This window comes from Oncorhynchus masou, chromosome 15 (genome assembly GCF_036934945.1).
Source record: "Oncorhynchus masou masou isolate Uvic2021 chromosome 15, UVic_Omas_1.1, whole genome shotgun sequence".
Classification (NCBI taxonomy): Eukaryota; Metazoa; Chordata; class Actinopteri; order Salmoniformes; family Salmonidae; genus Oncorhynchus; species Oncorhynchus masou.
In genome coordinates this window covers 16,472,860-16,492,546 of record NC_088226.1, presented here as the reverse complement: position 1 = coordinate 16,492,546, position 19,687 = coordinate 16,472,860, and the positions used below count along the sequence as shown (strand labels likewise).

Below are 19,687 nucleotides of genomic sequence, written 5' to 3'. Positions count from 1 at the left end.
AGGGAGAGAAAGAGATCAGCCGCACCCCTTGGCTTGGTCTGTCCTCACACACACACTGTTAACAGCTGGGACACTAACAGACTTCTCATGAGGTTTCTCTTCTCTGTATTTGCCTGGGGTTGTAGAAGTGTTGATATGTGTGTGTGTGGTAATAAGTGTGTGTGTGTGTGTCTGTTTCCACTGTCTCAGACACACAGGATCTGTTCCTGTATGAAAGCAGTAATTAACCAACACCCTCCACACTCATTAAGTCATTAGAGAAGACAGAGCAGGGCAACTATGTTCTGCCATGTCAGGATGTGTGTCCTTGGTCTGCCAAAGCAAGCAAGGCCTTAGGCAATAGCCTTCTGCAACAGAGGACCACAGAGGGACAAAGTAACATCACCCTGTGCCCAGGCTTCACACAGCACTTCTGGACTAAGAGACAATCTGCACATCAGAGTGGTAAGGACGTGCATGAATACATACATAACACACATACATACTAAATGGTTTAAAGTATGTGGACACTCCTTGAAATTTGTGGATTCGGCTATTTCAGCCACAGCTGTTGCTGACAGGTGTATAAAATCGAGCACAAAGCCATGCAAACTCCATAGACAAACACCGGCAATATGATGGCCTTACTGAAGAGCTCAGTTACTTCCAATGAGCCACCGTCATAGGAAGCCACCTTTCCAACAAGTCCGTTAGTCAAATTTCTGCCCTACTTGACCTGCCCCAGTCAACTGTAAGTGCTGTTATTGTGAAGTGAAAACGTTTCGAAACAACAACGTCTCAGCCGCGAAGCCACACAAGCTCACGGAACGGGGCCGATGTGTGCTGAAGCTCTTTAAAAAAAATAATCTGTTCTCGATTGAAACATTCACTACGGATTTCCAATCTGCCTCTGGAAGCAACGTCAGCACAATAACTGTTCATTGGGAGCGTCATGAAATGGGTTTCCATGGCCGAGCAGTTGCATATAAGCCTAAGCTCACCACGTGCATTGCCAAGCGTCAGCTGGAGTGGTGTAAACCTCGCTGCCATTGGACTCTGTAGCAGTGGACGTGTTCTCTGGAATGATGAATCACTCCTCACCATCTGGCAGTCTGACGGACGAATCTTAGTTTGGAGGATGCCAGGAGAACGCTACCTGTCCCAATGCATACTGCCAGCTGTAAAGTTCAGGGGAAGAGGAATAATGGTCTGGGGATGTTTTTCATGGTTCGGGCAAGTTCGGGTTCGGTGCAGGTCCATATAGAAATGGTTTGACTAGATCGGTGTGGAAGAACTTGACTGGCCTGCACAGAGCCCTGACCTCAACCCCATCGAACATCTTTGGGATGAATTGGAACGCAGACTGTGAGACCGGCCTAATCCCCAAAATCAGTGCCCGACCTCACTAATGCTTTTGTGGCTGAATGGAAGCAAGTCCCCGCAGCAATGTTCCAACATTTAGTGGAAAGCCTTCCCAGAAGAGTGGAGGCTGTTATAGCAACAAGGGGGGACCAACTCCACATTAAGGCTCATGATTTTGGTATGAGATGTTCAATGAGCAGGTGTCCACATACTTTTGGCCATGTTGTGTGTGTGTGTGTGTGTGTGTGTGTGTGTGTGTGTGTGTGTGTGTGTGTGTGTGTGTGTGTGTGTGTGTGTGTGTGTGTGTGTGTGTGTGTGTGTGTGTGTATATGTATATATATATATATATATATATGAGAGCGCGTGAGCGGTCAAAGGAGCCAGCACTGCAGGTAAGGGATAAAGACAGGCCTGAGTCCCAAATGGCACCCTGATCCCTATAGTGCACTACTTTGACCAAGGTTCCATTTGAGACAACCTGAGGGTGAGGGATAGAGATGGACTGGTTGTTGTTCCTGTCATGTGACAGGTACTGCATGTGAGCGTTGACAGATAGACGTACGTTGCTGATATGGTCCTGTGTTTTCTTGATTCTCTGCATCTCTGGCGTGTCGGCCACAGCACTGAAACCTTTCCCTTTGTTCTTCTCAAACTCCTCCTTGTACTGCACCTGGAACACACACACAATCACACCCGGTCAGACCACACTGTATAGTCATTGTAAATCCTAACACACACGTCAAGAGTCAAACGTTTCAAAAGAGTAAAAAATAAGATCAAACCACATTTTATTTCGGTACATGCTTTGTAAACAAATCAAATGCAATTATAAAGCCATTTTTACATCAGCAACAACAGGTGTAGACTAACAGTGAAATGCTTACTTACGGGTGCAAACAACACAGAGAAAACAGAAAAGCAATAACAAGTAATAAATACACAATGAGTAACAACAACATAGCTAAAAACAGAGTACCAGTACTGAGTTGAGGTAATTAAGATTAGTTTATATGTAGATCTAACTAGACATGAAATGTAAATAAACAGGCTATAGTTTTAATGACTTTTAGCATGCGCGGCCCGCCCACCCTCCCTCAAAAGTGGTGGTGAGTTACTTCCTGTTGCCAGGGCAGAGACCATACACACAGGATGTGCTGACATAGCCTAATAAGGTCACACCAAGAGGTGTGTGTGTACAACAGAGGACACCTCAGCCAACAAGACAAGTAGGCCTAATGAACAGGAAAATCACTAGCCTATGTCAATCTACTATCCCCCATAGTTAAAAAAGAAGTTGACCTATTCTATTGATCAGTTTGTTGAGAAAGAAATGGCCTATTCCAAACAAATTCTGGGACAGTTGTGGGAAGATAGATCCCAAATTCATACAAGCAGTAGGCCTAGGCTACATATAACAATAAATGAATAATAATAAAATTGTTAAAAAACAATGAGTCTGATGAAACAGATCAGAACGTTTAGCATACAATGTTGATACTATTCATTCTTAACATGATACAATTGCAGCAATGCGCACAAGGCAGTTGGACACACGCAAATGTTGGTTCCATAATGCAATTGGGGGACAACGCACCGCACGTGAGCAGTTTGATGTGAAAGGTGAAAACATCCGTTAGACATGGGTTGCTAATACAACTAAAATCGTGCCTTTGGATACAGGCCAATTAAAGAGTTTATTTTAAATAATTGCATGATTTTGGCTTGGCTACTTTGAAACAAGGTAAGACATGCCTCATAATAAACTCAGCAAAAAAAGAAACGCCCCCTTTTCAGGACCCCGTCTTTCAAAGATAATTCGTAAAAATCCGAATAACTTCAGATCTTCATTGTAAAGGGTTTAAACACGGTTTCCCATGCTTGTTCAATGAACCATAAACTATTATTGAACATGCACATGTGGAACGGTCGTTAAGACACTAACAGCTTACAGACTGTAGGCAATTAAGTCACAGTTATGAAAACTAAGGACACTAAAGAGGCCTATCTACTGACTCTGAAAAACACCAAAAGAAAGATGCCCAGGGTACCTGCTCATCTGCGTGAATGTGCCTTGGGCATGCTGCAAGGAGGCATGAGGACTGCAGAGGTGGCCAGGGCAATAAATTGCAATATCCATACTACATACCTAAGACAGCACCCCAGGGAGACAGGACGGACAGCTGATCGTCCTTGCAGTGGCAGACCACATGTAACACCTGCACAGGATCGGTACATCTGAACATCACACCTGCGGGACAGGATGGCAGCAACTGCCGGAGTGACACCAGGAACGCACAATCCCTCCATCAGTGCTCAGACTGTCCGCAATAGGCTGAGAGATGGTGGACTGACGCTGGAATGAGGGCTTGGACTGCAGGCCTGTTGTCTGGTGAGGACCTGCCTTACATCACCTGCAACAACGTCACCTATGGGCACAAACCCACCGTCACTGGACCAGACAGGACTGGCAAAAGGTGCTCTTCACTGACAAATCCTGGGTTTGTCCCACCAGGGGTGATGGTTTGGATTCATGTTTATCGTCGAAGGAATGAGCGTTACACCGAGTCCTGTACTCTGGAGCGGGATCGATTTAGAGGTGGAGGATCAGTCATGGTCTGGGGCGGTGTGTCACAGCATCATCGGACTGAGCTTGTTGTCATTGCAGGCAGTCTCAATGCTGTGCGTTACAGGGAAGACATCCTCCTCCCTCATGTGGTACCCTTCCTGCAGGCTCATCCTGACATGACCCACCAGCATGACAATGCCACCAGCCAACTGCTCATTCTGTGTGTGATTTCCTGCAAGACAGGAATGTCAGTGTTCTGCCATGGCCAGCGAAGAGCCCGGATCTAAATCCCATTGAGCATGTCTGGGACCTGTTAGATAGGAGGGTGAGGGTTAGGGCCAGGAATGTCCAGGAACTTGCAGGTGCCTTGGTGGAAGAGTGGGGTAACATCTCACAGCGAGAACTGGCAAATCTGGTGCAGTCCATGAGGAGGAGATGCACTGCAGTACTTAATGCAGCTGGTGGCCACACCAGATACTGACTGTTACTTTTGACCCACCCCCCCTTTGTTCAAGGACACATTATTCCATTTCTGTTAGTCACATGTCTGTGGAACCTGTTCAGTTTATGTCTCAGTTGTTGAATCTTATGTTCATACAAATATTTACACATGCTAAGTTTGCTGAAAATAAACGCAGTTGACAGTGAGAGGACGTTTCTTTTTTTTTTGCTGAGTGTATGTAGTAAAAAGTTCAGGTTTCAAACAATTAAGTATATTTTTTCAAAATGCATACTGCCTCCAGCTCATTGCAAAGTGGTGTGTGATAGTCTGATGAACCCCGACTTCCGGTGCCTATTGTCGCGTTCAAAACAACTGGGTACTCGAAGCTGGGAAATATCGGACTTCAGTGTGTTGGCGTCAACTGGGAACAGTTGGGGGGTGGGACGACGACAAAAAAAAACAAAAACAACTTGCTCCGACTGGGAAAACCAGTTTGGAACAGTAATCCAACTCAGAATTCCAAGTATGGAACCGACTTACCGACCTGAAGTTTCCAGTTGTTTTTAAAGCACCATATGCATTTGCTGTTTGAGATGCTTCAGCATCTGACATGTGGCAATTTAAATTTGCCTAAATTATACAGATTAATTTACAGACCGATGACCATGACCAGTCAAAAGTATTTACATTGACTGGGATTTCTACCAAATAGTTAAAAAAAATAAATAAATTAATAAGCATTATTTCACAATGAGATTTTTTCTTCTCCTGGAAAATTGGCTGGTGCCAATTTTATTTATCTGCTTTTTTTAAATGTATAAAATAAATAAATAAATTGCGGCCAAAAACCGGCCTTTACCAGTTAACGGAAACCCTGATGCATAGGCCTTTGTGCGTGCTTTCCCCTCCCTTCCCAGCGTGACCCTCAATATGAGAGGAAGTGGCCAGCCCATGGGTATCACTCTAATGACAATGAACACAGCAGCTCTCCCTCACACACAGCTGGCCTACTGTACCACCGAGGCAACACTTGTGCATTCATACACACACTACAGTAAACAAACACACTAATTAAGTACCAACTCATTCACACACAGAAGTACATACTCAGGTTCCTTATGAAACATAACAGTCCCAGTAACATGTCAACAATGACAATCACTTCTCTCTGGTGCTAGACTGCACCAACAACTAATATCCGCCCGCCCACCCCTGGAAGAGCCTGCTGCAGTAATCCATTACCAAGCAGCACTCTGACCAGTCTCACACTTACAGAAATACAATCTATATATTATATTACTACGACTACACTCATCTCTTACAGCCAGCCAGCATTGTTCTAAGGATTGGGGCAGTCCCACTCCCTGTGTATTTGATGGGTTTATTGGTAGACAGGAAAGTGTAAAGAAGACAGGAAAGTATGTAGAGGTGCACTCTGGGCCAGATTGAAACCCATCCTGACATGTTGGTCGGGGACTGCGGCTCTAAATGCTCCTTGAACACACAGGTCACCTGACTGCTTTTTGACTGAGACAGCTCTACAGAGTGCTGACCTGTCGCGCCCCCCCCCCACCACCTTGTGAGGATAGGCAGGAGATGACTGGGCCATGATTCACAACGTGTGTGTGACGTGTGGGTCCCATTCGTGTTCAATTACTAGATATAGGCTACACACACACACACACTCTCTCTCTTTTCAACATTTGATCTTTCTGGTTCCTCTCGTGTGTAAGTGTACATATGTTTTGCGTGTAAACAGCCAATTTGATTTTCTGGGCATGCAATGCATTTGGAAAGTATTCTGACTTTTTCCACATTTTGTTACGTTACAGCCTTCTTCTAAAATTGATGAAATAAAACATTCCTCAATCTACACACAATGACAAAGCAAACAGGTTTGTAGAAATCTTTGCACATTTATTAAAAACAGAAATAACTTATTTACATAAGTATTCAGACCCTTTGCAACTCGGAATTGAGCTCAGGTGCATCCTTTATCCATTGATCATCCTTGATGTTTCTACAACTTCATTGAGTCCACCTGTGGTACATTCAATTGATTTGGAAAGGCACACACCTGTCTATATATGGTCCCACAGTTCAGTGCATGTCAGAGCAAAAACCAAGCCATGAGTTTGAAGGAATTGTCCGTAGAGCTCCGAGACAGGATTGTGTCGAGGCACAGATCTGAGGAAGGGTACCAAAAGATGTCCCCAAGAACAGTGGACTCCATCATTCTTAAATGGAAGTAGTTTGGAATCACCAAGACTCTTCCTTGAGCTGGCTGCCTGACCAAACTGAGCAATTGAAGAATGGCCTTGGTCAGGGAGGTGACAAAGACCCAATAGTCACTGACAGAGCTCTAGAGTTCCTCTGTGGAGATGGGAGAACCTTCCAAAGGGGCGACCATCTCTGCAGCACTCCAAATCAGGCCTTTATAATAGAGTGGCCAGACGGAGGCCACTCCTCAGTAAAAGGCACGTCAGGTCGCTTGGAGTTTTCCAAAAGGCACCTCAAGGACTCACAGACAACAAGAAACAAGATTCTCTGGTCTGATGAAACCAAGCTTGATCTCCAGCCTGAATGCCAACTGGAGGAAACCTGGCACCATCCCTACAGTGAAGCATGGTGGTGGCAGGATTAAACTTTGGGGATGTTTTTCAGAAGCCAGGACTGGGAGACGAGTCAGAATCGAGGGAAAGATAAACAGAGCAAAGTACAGAGATCCTTGATGAAAACCTGCTCCAGAGTGTTCAGGACCTCAGACTGGGGCGAAGGTTCACCTTTCAACAGGGCAATGACCCTAAGCACACAGCCAAGACAACGCAGGAGTGGCTTCGGGAAAAGTCTCTGAATGTCCTTGAGTGGCCCAGGCAGAGCCCGGACTAGAACCCAATCCAACATCTCTGGAGAGACCTGAAAATAGCTGTGCAGCAATGCTCCCCAACCAACCTGACAGAAGATTGAGAGTATCTGCAGAGAAGAATGTGATAAACTTCCCAAATGCTGGTGTGCCAAACTTGTAGCGTCGTACCCAAGATGACTAGGGACTAAATCGCTGCCAAAGGTGCTTCAACAAAGTACTGAGTAAAGGGTCGGAATACTTATGTAAATTTTTATAGAAATATATACATTTGCAAACATTTCTTTAAAAAATGTTTTTGATTTGTCATCATGGGATGTGTAGAATGGTGAAAATGAATGGGGAAAAAACAATTGAACACATTTTAGAATAAGGTACCAATGTAACAAAATGTGGAATAAGTCAAGGGGTCTGAATACTTTCCGAATGCACTGTGTGATCATAACAGTCGGGCAACCAAATTGAGCACTGCTGACTTCCTTTCAGATCTTCTGCCAATCCCTCTACTGTTGTCTACTAAATGCAGTTGAAGTCGGAAGTTAACATACACTTAAACTTAGTTTTTCACAATGCCTGACATTTTATCCTAGTAAAAAAATACATATACATACATATATTAAAAAAATATTTTAAAAAAAAGAAATCAGGATCACCACTTTATTTTAAGAATATGAACTTTCAGAATAGTAGTAGTAGTTCAGCTTTTATTTCTTTCGTCGCATTCCCAGTGGGTCAAAAGTTTATATACACTCAATTAGTATTTGGTAGCATTGTCTTTAAATTGTTTAACTTGGGTCAAACGTTTCGAGTAGCCTTCCACAAGCTTCCCACAATAAGTGGGTAAATATCAGCCCATTCCTCCTGACAGAGCTGGTGTTACTGAGTCAGGTTTGTGGGCCACCTTGCTCGCACACGCTTTTTCAGTTCTGCCCACAAATGTTCTATTGGATTGAGGTCAGGGCTTTGTGATGGCCACTCCAATACCTTGACATTGTTGTCCTTAAGCCATTTTGCCACAACTTTGGAAGTATGCTTGGGGTCATTGTCCAAGTGTACCAGTCCCTCCTGCAGCAAAGCACCCCCACAACATGATGCTGCCACCCCTGTGCTTCCCAGTAGGGATGGTGTTCTTCGGCTTGCAGGTGTTCTTCCCCTTTTCCTCCAGACATAACGATGGTCATTATGGCCAAACAGTACTATTTTTATTTCATCAGACCAGAGGACTTTTCTCTAAAATGTACGATCTTTGTCCCCTTGTACAGTTGCAAACCGTAGTCTGGCTTTTTGATGACGGTTTTGGAACAATTGCTTCTTCCTTGCTGAGCGGCCTTTCAGGTTATGTCGATATAGGACTTGTTTTACTGTCCATATAGATACTTTTGTACTTGTTTCCTCCAGCATCTTCACAAGGTCCTTTGCTGTTGTTCTGGGATTGAGTTGCACTTTTCGCACCAAAGTACGTTCATCTCTAGGAGACAGAACGAGTCTCCTTCCTGAGTGGTATGACGGCTGCGTGGTCCCATGGTGTTTATACTTGCGTACTATTGTTTGTACAGATGAACGTGATACCTTCAGGTGTTTGGAAATTGCTCCCAATGATGAACCAGACTTGGAGGTATACAATTTTTCTGAGGGCTTGGCTGATTTCTTTTGATTTTCCCATGAAGCAAAGAGGCACTGAGTTTGAAGGTAGGCCTTGAAATACATCCACAGGTACAACTCCAATTGACTCAAATAATGTCAATTAGCCTATCAGAAGCTTCTAAAGCCGTGACATAATTTTCTGGAATTTCCCAAGTTGTTTAAAAGGCACAGTCAACTTACTGTATGTAAACTTCTGACCCACTGGAATGGTGATACAGTGAATTATAAGTGAAATAATCTGACTAAACAATTATTGGAAAAATGACTTGTGTCATGCAAAGTAGATGTCCTAACCGACTTGCCAAAGTTTTGATGACTCCAACCTAAGTGTACGTCAACTTCCGACTTCAACTCTACACCCCAACTCTCCTGTTCTAGCAGTTGGACAAACCAATGCATTTTCCAGACAGTTTTATTAAGGCCAACTGTCTCTCATAACCTTTCACCCACAGTCTTATCAATACCCCCAAATCCCCCCCCCCCCCACCTCTCTCCAAACCATGTCCAGATCTCCCAGCAGCCACCAGGCCTCAGAGCCTGGCCGATAGAAATCAGCCTTCTATCACAGGAAGTACCAGAATAACAGTCTATTTTGAAAGAGGGGAGAAAAATAAAAAAAATACCCAAACTGGGTCACCTGTTATTGCTATAATAAAATGAGATTGGAGACTTGCTCTCTGTGCACTAAGAGTTGGTGGTGTGTGTGTGTCCGTTTTAGAGCTACTGCACTTTGTCTTATGATGTAGGCGGTGTCTGTTTACACGTAGCAGAGATGTGGAGCTGGTTGATCTCCTCTGTAGGTTGGTGCTGTAGATACTAGCTCCAGCATCTGTCAGTTGTCTCATTAGCCTCTGTGTGTGTGTGTGGCTGGTCTCTTATCTCTGTGTGGCCATGTTGTCTCAGCCTTTGTTTACTGGACTTCTAGGATCCACCCAGTCCTCTTGGAGCCCCCTGGGAGCTGGTTAGCAGACTACATACACTGGGACAGTCAGTCAAGTATGGCTGTTAATCCACAGCTAAACCCGACACAAGCACACTCACAGAGAGAAACAAACACACGCCCCATCCCCTCTGCATGTAATCCAGATTGGTGGTGGTGCTGTTAATCAGCATGGGTCTGGACTGTGACTGACTGCAGTGGCCATTTCTCCAAATCTAGTCATCCTCTTACTTTATACAGAACGAGATGGAACGAGAGACACTAGTGAGGGGGCATCGGGACTGAGTCGGACTATCGCTTCCAGTCCACATGACTCTTGTGGCAAAGAGAGCTGGCGCAGAGTGTGTGTGTGTGTGTTATATGGGGAGGGGGAGAGAGATCAAAGAGAAGAGAGAGACCGGCACAGATGGTGTTTTTCTACATGGGGTGTTAGTCTGTTCAACAAACTACGAATAACCGGTCCTCCTACATACGTATCATAATCACACTTGAGAACATTATTAATATAAACTAAAGGATTTGTAAATGTAGCTGTGTGTGAGTTGAGTAAGTGTGTGGGAAATACTCCATGTACCGGTGGCTGACTAAGGGTCCTTTGTGAGCCTCCCATAGACGTTTCCTGAACACACTGTGTGGCCGTAGCAGAGGCCCTGTCATAGAATATTAGAGGAGTAGACAGGAAATAGGCTCTGACTCAAACTGTCCGTGTGTCTCGGAAGCTGTGAACATGCAAGTGTGTGTGTGTGTGTCTGTAGCTAGCTACTGTACGTCTGTGTGTGTGTGACCATGCCAGCTCATGATTTGAGTGTTAGAGTGGCGAATGGAGGTGGAGGGTGTGTGTGTGGTGAACTGGGGCCGCTCTCTATCCCCTCACCACTGCCTGCAGTGTTGCCACGGGAACCCTATTGCTATGGTAGCAGGGTAGGGAGGTCTGTCACACCTCATTACAATACTTTACGAGAGGAAGAGACAGAAAGACACTGATACAGGAGGAGGGAGGTCGAAGGAGGAAGAGAAAGTGAAATCTGAAGAGGAGGGAAATGAGAGGAATGCCAATAGAGACAGGCTCTTCGTCATGAAGAGGGGGGGGGACTGTCTCTTCTGGGGGAGGTAAAATATGAATGAACGAAAGAGGGGAAAAGAGAAGAGTGAGAGGAGAAAGTGGGGGAGGGGAGGAAAAGGAGAACCATGACTGGAGGAGAATCAGCAATGACACAGGCAGAGAACCAAGCAGGAAGATAGAGGACGACTGCATGCTAACATGTGGGAGGAGAGCGAGAGAACAAATGCTAGCCGTTTAAAGGAGTGTCTCCACAAACAGGAATGATCATCATAGTTCATTAGAGCATCATAGCTCATTAGAGCATAATCATAGATCATTAGAGAATCAGATCATTTGAGCCAGAGCAGCATCATAGATCAGAGCCAGAGCAGCATCATCGATCATTAGAGAATCATAGATCATTAGAGCCAGAGCAGCATCAGAGATCATTAGAGCCAGAGCATCATCATAGATCATTAGAGAATCATAGATCATTAGAGCCAGAGCAGCATCATAGATCATTAGAGAATCATAGATCATTAGAGCCAGAGCAGCATCATAGATCATTAGAGAATCATAGATCATTAGAGCCAGAGCATCATCATAGATCATTAGAGCCAGAGCATCATCATAGATCATTAGAGCCAGAGCATCATCATAGATCATTAGAGCCAGAGCATCATCATAGATTAGGGCTGGGCGATATGGACCAAATATTATATCGCCGTATTTAAAAAATTAAAAAATGAATGGCATATCTCTATTTTTAGATTTTGAATAATAAAATGAGTATTGAGTGAGCCTCAGGTGGCAACACATACTCATTGAAATCACTTAGAATGTATTTCTCCATTCTCATTGTTTTATACTGTTCAATTCAAGCAAAACAAATGTCAGCACTTTTATCATTTCTGCATTTCCTGCACTCAATTGCAGTGGTGGGAAAAGTAGCCAATTGTCATACTTGAGTACAGATACATTAACCGAAAATGACTCAAGTAAAAGTCACCCAGTAAAATACTACTTGAGAAAGTCTAAAAGTATTTGGTTTGAAATATACTTCAGTATCAAAAGTAAAATTATAAAATCCTTTCAAATTCCTTATATTAAGCAAACCAGATGGCACCATTTTCTTTTTTACAGATAGCCAGGGGCACGCTCCAACACTCAGACATCATTTACAAACAAAGCATGTGTGTTTAGTGAGTCTGCCAGATCCAAGGCAGTAGATGACCAGGGATGTTCTCTTGACAAGTGCGTGAATTGGACCATTTTCTTGTCCTGCTCATTATTCAAAATGTAATGAGTACTTTTGGGTGTCAGGGAAAATGTATAGAGTAAAAAGTACAGTATTTTCGTTAGGAATGTAGTAAAGTAATAATAAAAGTTGTCAAAAATATAAAGAGTAAAGTACAGATACTAAAAAAAAGAATGTAGTACTTGAAAGCATTTTTACACCACTGCTCAATGGAGATCATTTCCACACTGCCACATAGGGCTGCACGATATGGGCAAATAATCTAGGACTTATTTTTAAACAGATTTTGCAATTGCGATTTGTCTTGCGAATTAGAGCAAAACTGTTGGAATCGTGGAAATAGAATGAATATTGTAATTCTATAGTTAGAATATGATAGCAGGCAACTTTGAATACAGTGATATTTGAGATGACAATGATTTAAAATGCCAGGGAAGAGTTATCGTGACAGGGTAGGAACTAAGGTTTTGATATGCGTTTCCTAGCGGACCCTATAAGCTTTGGCTACATTTGCATGTTCTCTTAGCTACTTCATGTAGGTAACATTTTCTTGCTATGCATATTCCTCTTTGATTTAGAAGATACCGTGGCACAAACATGCTGATTTAGCTTGCTACGTTTGCTCTTACTCAGTACGTTTATTAGCTAGCTATTAGCATTAGCGACTAACAATTAGCGTCTCACAAGATTTAGGGCAACATGCCAAGAAAAGACAAACTAGCTGTTTGCCGATGTAAGAAACACAAACTAAGTGTCATTCTCGAACGCTAGTGGAGTTATATTGAGAAGCAAAGTGAAAAGAGCATTGTTGTCGTCAACATTGTTGCATGTGCAGCATTGACCATGCAGACCGAACGCAAGTGTCTCTTGGTTGAGGAACATCAAATGTGTTCCTTGAGTGACAAGGTGGCTCGGTCTGTGTGGATAGTGGCACGAAGAGAAAGAGCGGAGAGAGATGACTCAAGTAGCGAAATAAACTCTAAAAATTGACATTACACACCGCGTATCACATTTAACAAACCAAACATTCAAATACCGGTTTAGAAGGTAAAGTAAAAACCCAAACCGGTCCCTGCATCAATACCGGTATATAGTAAAATACAGTATACTGCCCAGCCCTATCATAGACCATTAAAGCATCATCATAGATCATTAGAGCATCATAGACAATATCAATATGAGGATCATTAATTCCACACTGACGGTCTTACGAGGCCTGTGAACTGGGATTACCGGTGTGTGTGTGTGTGTGTTCTGGTGTGTAGCTAGTTACCTGGCTCTGCATCTTGCTCTGCTGTTTGAGGCGGAGGTTCTCGGGAGTGTCGGCCACGCAGGTAAAGTTTGTCTTGGGGTAGTGTCTGTAAAAACACACAGGAGAGGGAGGAGGAAAACATTAGCACAGGGTATTCACACAGGCACACCATCTAGAACTGTGCTTCTCACCCCCTTTGAGTGGTTCAAAGCTCGCAACCTGCTCTCACGCACATGCACAAATCACTGTGCATTGCGCAAACGTCACCGGTTATTACAGCCCTAAAACACAAGGTAAATCAAGTTAAATGTTATTTGTCACATGCGCCGAATACAACAGGTGTAGACTTTGTCGTGTTCAGTTATTTGGTCGACTTTAAGACACACGAAATGAGTTTTACACCTGCATTTTAAACTGAATGTCATTCATGTTAGCAGCCAATAGGAACGAGGGATAACATGTTTACTTCCCTGGAGTCCCGGCCAAGCAGCATCATACGGCCTACCTGTACGCAGCGCGGGTTACAGGATCGGACGCGTGATCGGTCTGTAGCTTTTCTCGTCCTCACAAATATCGGAATCCATTCGCCAGAATGTTACATCTTCATCCCATAATTATCGACGGTAGTGTGATAATACAGCCACATCTCCAGACATACAACCAGTACCACCACTGGGGTATAATGATGACAACACACTCAAATTAGGCCCATCTGAAATATGAAAATGATCAATGAAATCACCAGGTAGCCTATTGCTGTTGCAAAGACGTGACTATAGCAGATTGCTGAAGTGTATTTTACGTGGATAATATAAATGTACTGTTTTTGCCAGGCAAGTGCTTTCTAGTCACCATTCTGGTTATGCGCTTCCCCACCCTTGTGCACCAATGCTGATGACTGGTCATTGGTATTCTGAAGCACAGATTATGTTTTTGAGACAATCATTTGATGCAATACTGTAAACTTATGTTAGTAACCAGGTCGAATGGGCAAAGGTATCAATATTAAATACAAACGTAAAAATAAAGGGGAAAAAAAATGTATTTTTTCCCCCATTCAGATTCACATTGACGACCCCCCAAAACCTTTTCGGGGGCCCCAGTTTGAGAACCACTGGTCTAGAAAAAGGTGTATTTAAATCTGACCTACCAGGTGTAGACTACTGCTGGTTCTGTTATACCTGATAATTCATTGCACCCATTTGGTGTCCCAGGTCTAAAAATCAGTCAAGAAGGGAAGATTTTTTTTTTTTTTTAAAGGCAACAGAACTGGTTCTGAGGTCCAGATTTAACTTGAAGAGTCTAGAATTTTAAGAAAAGCAAGGCAGCTCAAATAAACCTCTGTCTCCAGGGTGAATTAGGAACCCATCTAGACAGATGACATCTCTGGCCCCTGTCACCGTCAACAGGACTGGCAGGAGGGTATGCGTTGTGGGGGTGGGGATGTTTCTTTCAAGGTTACTAAATGCCTGGTTGAGAGTCATAGCAGGTGTGGAGAAAACAGCGGTGGAAAAAGTTTCCAATTGTCATACTTGAGTAAAAGTAAAAGATACCTTAATAGAAAATGACTCAAGTAAAAGTGAGTCATCTAGTAAAATACTACTTGAGTAAACCTCTAAAAGTATTTGGTTTTAAATATACTTAATTATCAAAGTATAAATCATTTCAAATTCCTTATATTAAGCAAGCAGGACGGCACAATTTCCTTTTTTATTTATGGATAGCCGGGGGCACACTCCAACACTCAAGACATAATTTGCAAACAAAGCATTTGTTTCCCTCAACTGAATCTAGCTGCTCATATGGACTCCACTACCCAGCATGCCCCAGGGCCACCCTGACGACCTCAATCCCCCACCCCCTGCATCGAGGTATCCCAGTTAGGCAATGTGTTTAGTGTTTCCTTGACAACTTGGTAATTTAATTTATACTTAAACTGATGTAGAGAGACGGACGAGCTCAAAGCCTCAAACAAAGAGGCCTTCTGAAGAATGCTGTGCAATTATCTAATACCAGGAATGAGAAAAGAACTAACAAGCACTTTTAAACCCACACACAGCTCAGCTCAAACAGCAGAGAGGGAGTGTGAGCCCAGAGTATAGTGAAAGTGCTGAAGAGCACTTTACAGGTTGTGTGATATTAAGATCACTTAAACTGGTCAATTGTACACAAGGTCCAACCAAAATGTAACGTCCACTTTTAACCCAACCCCTCCAAAAGACACACATACAGGGTTGTTGGAGAGGTGTGGGGGGCTGCCACACTGAGCTGTTGTTGTGGGGGGTTAAGGACCTTGCTCAAGGGCACAACGGCAGGCAAATGCATCTAGGATTTGATACCTGCAACTTTCTGGTTGCCAGCTCACTTCTTGGACAATTTGTCCTGTTGGACCCGGGATTCGAACTGGAAACCCTCCGGTTGCTGCCTTACCTCTAACGGCTGGCTACCTGCAACCTTCCTTGCAGTAGAGCGTGCAAGCACACACACAGGTCTGTGTGTGCTCAGACACGTTCCTGAAAAGGCAGAGAGAGTACTGCTATCAAATTCCATTCAAATGTAGTGGTTGGCTGTGCTAGCGGCAGCTTAGGTCAGGGTTAGAGCTGAAGCCTCAGTTTGCCATGTGTAACGTTTGGTTCCAGCATCCTGTTGTAATCTACTGTTCTATAGAGCTCTAGGACTGTGACTGGGCGGCTTGGGGAAACTGAGGTGCACTCCACTCACTTCATTCTAAAAGTCATAATAGATTATTTGTAGTTTTTATTTGGGGATACGGGTGTGTCTGGTTGGTTTGTGGCCAGTGTGTGCTCTACAGAGCCTCTTTTGTGCTTTAGGCTGCTGCATCATGGAACAGAGAGACGAGTGTGCAGCTGGCACACAGATACTTGATACTCATTGTGGGTTTGAGTTTGTTTTGGTGTGTGTGCGCGTGTGTGCGCGTGTGTGCGCGTGTACACGACTTTAAACTATACTTGTGGGGACCAGTTATACAGGAATGTGTGTGTGAAGGCTATGTAATGCCTGTACATGTATGAGTCTTGCATCTTGCGTCAGTAACCAATAACACTCATCTATCCGTCAGGCTGCAGTGGAACAAGGTGAGGAATCACACACTGCCTCCATCTGCTATCAATGACAACCACAAACACACATTATTCGACTGCTTCTTTTCCAGCTGCTCCTAGTTCCACTATGCCGGTAACCCTTGCTCTCTCCAGTAGAACATGATAGAACAGGAACTAACTAACTACTGAAGAGAGCAAGGGTTACCGGCATAGTGGAATGAGGAGCAGGTGGAAAACAACTTTCTGGAAGGCCACACCCACTCCTGTCCATATGGGGCACTCAAGGACAAAGTAGCTGATCTAGGATCAGTTTACCCTCAATGCTAAATTAATTAGCCTAACCCTCGATGGGATGAGAATACCCGAAGTGGCCCTGGATCGTGGTTGGGGAAAACATCAATGGAAGCGACTCCGAGGTAGGCTGGGGCAGAGTACTATAGAGGAGGTGTGTAGTAAGCCTGGCTTTATCTTACGGGACTGAGCTGGTGTAGATGGCAGAACACAGAGAGACGGCGCTGAGACTGAGCCGTCTGACTGGCGTCCACACAGGGAGACTGACAGAAGAAGCCATGACACAGAGGCTAAAATGTTAAAACATGTCTGGCTGAGACATTTCACTGACTGGGTACTTATCCCGTCAGTGTCGATCAGGACCTGGCACTGAGCACTTGGGCAAACTGTGAAAAGTAACTGCTAGAACACTGGGATTATGTAATTCTCTCAGAAAGAATGGCTTGTGTTGACTTCTGTTATTCATTAACTATACAGTTAAAGACACAAATTGAATGTAAAACATGCCAACTGTGTTACTACAGAACAGGGCTCTTCAAATCTGAGCCTGGAAGTCCGGAGTTCTGCTGGGTTTCTGTTCTACCCGTTCTGACAATTTATTTCACCCACCTGGTGTCGCAGTCACCAGTAAGAAGGGAAGATTGACTCAAAGCACCGAGTTGTATATATAAAATAAAAACTAGGTAGGGTTCGTTAGTGCTACTCAGCTGTACCTGCGCCAAAACGGCAGTCATTTTCACCCAATAGTTTGTTCTCCATTTTTTTTAAACAGTGAGCCAACATGGTTTTCAGCACTTCTTTCTATGACTGATCAAAACAACTCATTTCCTCATGCTCCCGTCTCTCTTCAGCAGACACACACAGAGAATTATTTTTGGAACATCAAATCAGTATTGAACCGCAATACATATTGTAAGTGCACCTAAGTACAGTGATAATATCGTATGGTGAGGTCTCTGGCAGTTCCCAGGCCTAATCAACAATGGAACTGACTTGGAGGTCCAGATTTGAATTAGCCTGCTATGGAACATGGTGGGACTGGTCAAGGTGAAACTGCCTCTATAAACACTATTGATTAAATTAAAGTTTGTTTACAGCGTTTGTGAATCCAGGGGTCATGAGAACAACAACAGTATGACAGTAGCTTGCCCAAGGCGCTCTCAAACACCACAGAAACAAAATTGCCAAGAAGAATTTCCAATCTGTCCATCCTCCTAAATCTCCTACAATCCCCCTGTGAGCTGGCCGACTAATCAGGGCACAGGGATTCTCAGCCCAGCTGTGGGTGGGCAGCTTTCAGTGAAAACAAACTTCTATCCACTGCAGAGAGAAAACTACGCTATGATCACAGTAAAACCACAACACAGTTATAGTAGAGTTAGAGCCGGGGGGGGGCTCTTCCGCTGATGGGGTTTACTCTGATGAACAGGGATTTACACAAACGGAAAGAAGAGCAATAAACAGTCTGGAGGAGCCTGCTTCCTGAAGGAGGGAGAGCGAGAACGGAGGTCTGAGGAGAGAATAGAGATGATCCTGCTAAAGGCAAAGCCGCATGATCTCCCTGAAAGATCGAGATCTAAGAGAGTGACTGGAGAAGTAGGAAGTTCATGGGATAATCCCTACTCTCCAGTATTCAAAATGAACTTGTGTGTGCGTTTTCCTGGTTGGATTCTGGGCAGAGAGACAGATGGACAAACATATTGAGAAGCGGAGGAGAAGGTTGCAATTGTGTATCATTAGTTAAAGAGTGTTTTCCTAGCCAGACGTGTTATTGAGTGCATGTCACTAACTGTGTGTACGTGAGGGAAGGGTGTCACTAACTGGCCACGCCTTCTTTCCCCAAACATACAATCAGAAAGGATTGGCGGCGGAGAGAGGGGAATTCCAAGGATTCCTAACCAGCCGTAGGAGCGTGGGCTTGAGTGGGAGTGTGTGTGTGAAGCATGAGTTGGCTGGTGTGTGTGTGTGTCACTGCTGAGGAACTTATGGAATTTTCCTTGTTGGCCCCCTGACAAGGAGGGGGTGTAAGCATGCCCTTTCCCACACCCAGCTCTTCTCTTCTCTTCAGTGAGCCAGAGACACAGAAATGGAGGCGAGGAAATAAGGAAGGGAGGAACTGAGGAGCCTCTATAGCGCTCTGAAGTACACACAGCTGGGTTTGGAACATCACACACACCACTTTGGGTCAGTCTTTGGACCAGTCTTCCGCAATAGGCTAAATCAGCCACTTCTGTTTGGTGTGAGGGACAAACACCTGAGCCTTTTGCGAACCTCTATTACGTCTCTCACACCCACACACACAGGTTTGGGGACTACTTACGCATTGCAGTATGGTCTCTTTTCAAAGCCTTTGTAATTCTTCATGTTTAGAGTCATTTTGCAGATCTCACAGCTGAAGCATCCTTTGTGCCAGTACTGTCAGAGAGAGAGAGAGAGAGAGAGAGAGAGAGAGAGAGAGAGAGATTAGACATTCATTTCACTGTTCTCAATGCTAGTATGGAGGACCTAAACCACGCAGCATATTCACACCAGGAAGTTACATATTTGGATGAATAAGAACATAATAAATCTTTTTAGCTGGAGGAAAGAGGGAGAATGGAGAAAGAGAGAGGTCTGTTTGTCCAGGCGCAGAGGGGTTAAGGGTCACCAGACAACTTCCTCTTTCTCTGGGCATGTCTACACAGTGGTTATTTATAAGCCACGTCACAGGACGTGTGGCGTGTTTGCAAAACCCATGCGTGAAGCCCAGTGGCTGACGAGACACCGTTTAGAGCAGAGCCACATCCACTTTTAGAGAGAACTGCCAACGTCCACCATGACACCCCACCCATCTTCTGTAAAAGTTAACTCCCTCATAGAACAAAGCAGCATTGAGGATCCCTGAACAGTTTTGGTCGTGTTTTAGAGATCAAACCTGCTGGCTTGAGCATCCTGTCAGAAAGCCCTTCTACCATGGTGGATGGAGAGGTAGTTGTGTGCATTTGAA

The 19,687-nt window shown here is 44.2% G+C and overlaps 1 protein-coding gene across 1 annotated transcript in view; it reads right to left on the bottom strand.

Moving 5' to 3' along the window:
• LOC135555761 (LIM and SH3 domain protein 1-like) overlaps nucleotides 1-19,687 on the bottom strand; it is a 43,705-nt gene that overhangs the window by 7,600 nt on the left and 16,418 nt on the right. Inside the window, exons 2-4 of the mRNA XM_064988472.1 lie at nucleotides 19,022-19,116; nucleotides 13,370-13,454; nucleotides 1,904-2,011 (exon numbers count right to left, since the gene is read on the bottom strand). Coding sequence (XP_064844544.1) covers nucleotides 1,904-2,011; nucleotides 13,370-13,454; nucleotides 19,022-19,116 — 288 coding nt within the window. The remainder of the gene's footprint in view (nucleotides 1-1,903; nucleotides 2,012-13,369; nucleotides 13,455-19,021; nucleotides 19,117-19,687) is intronic.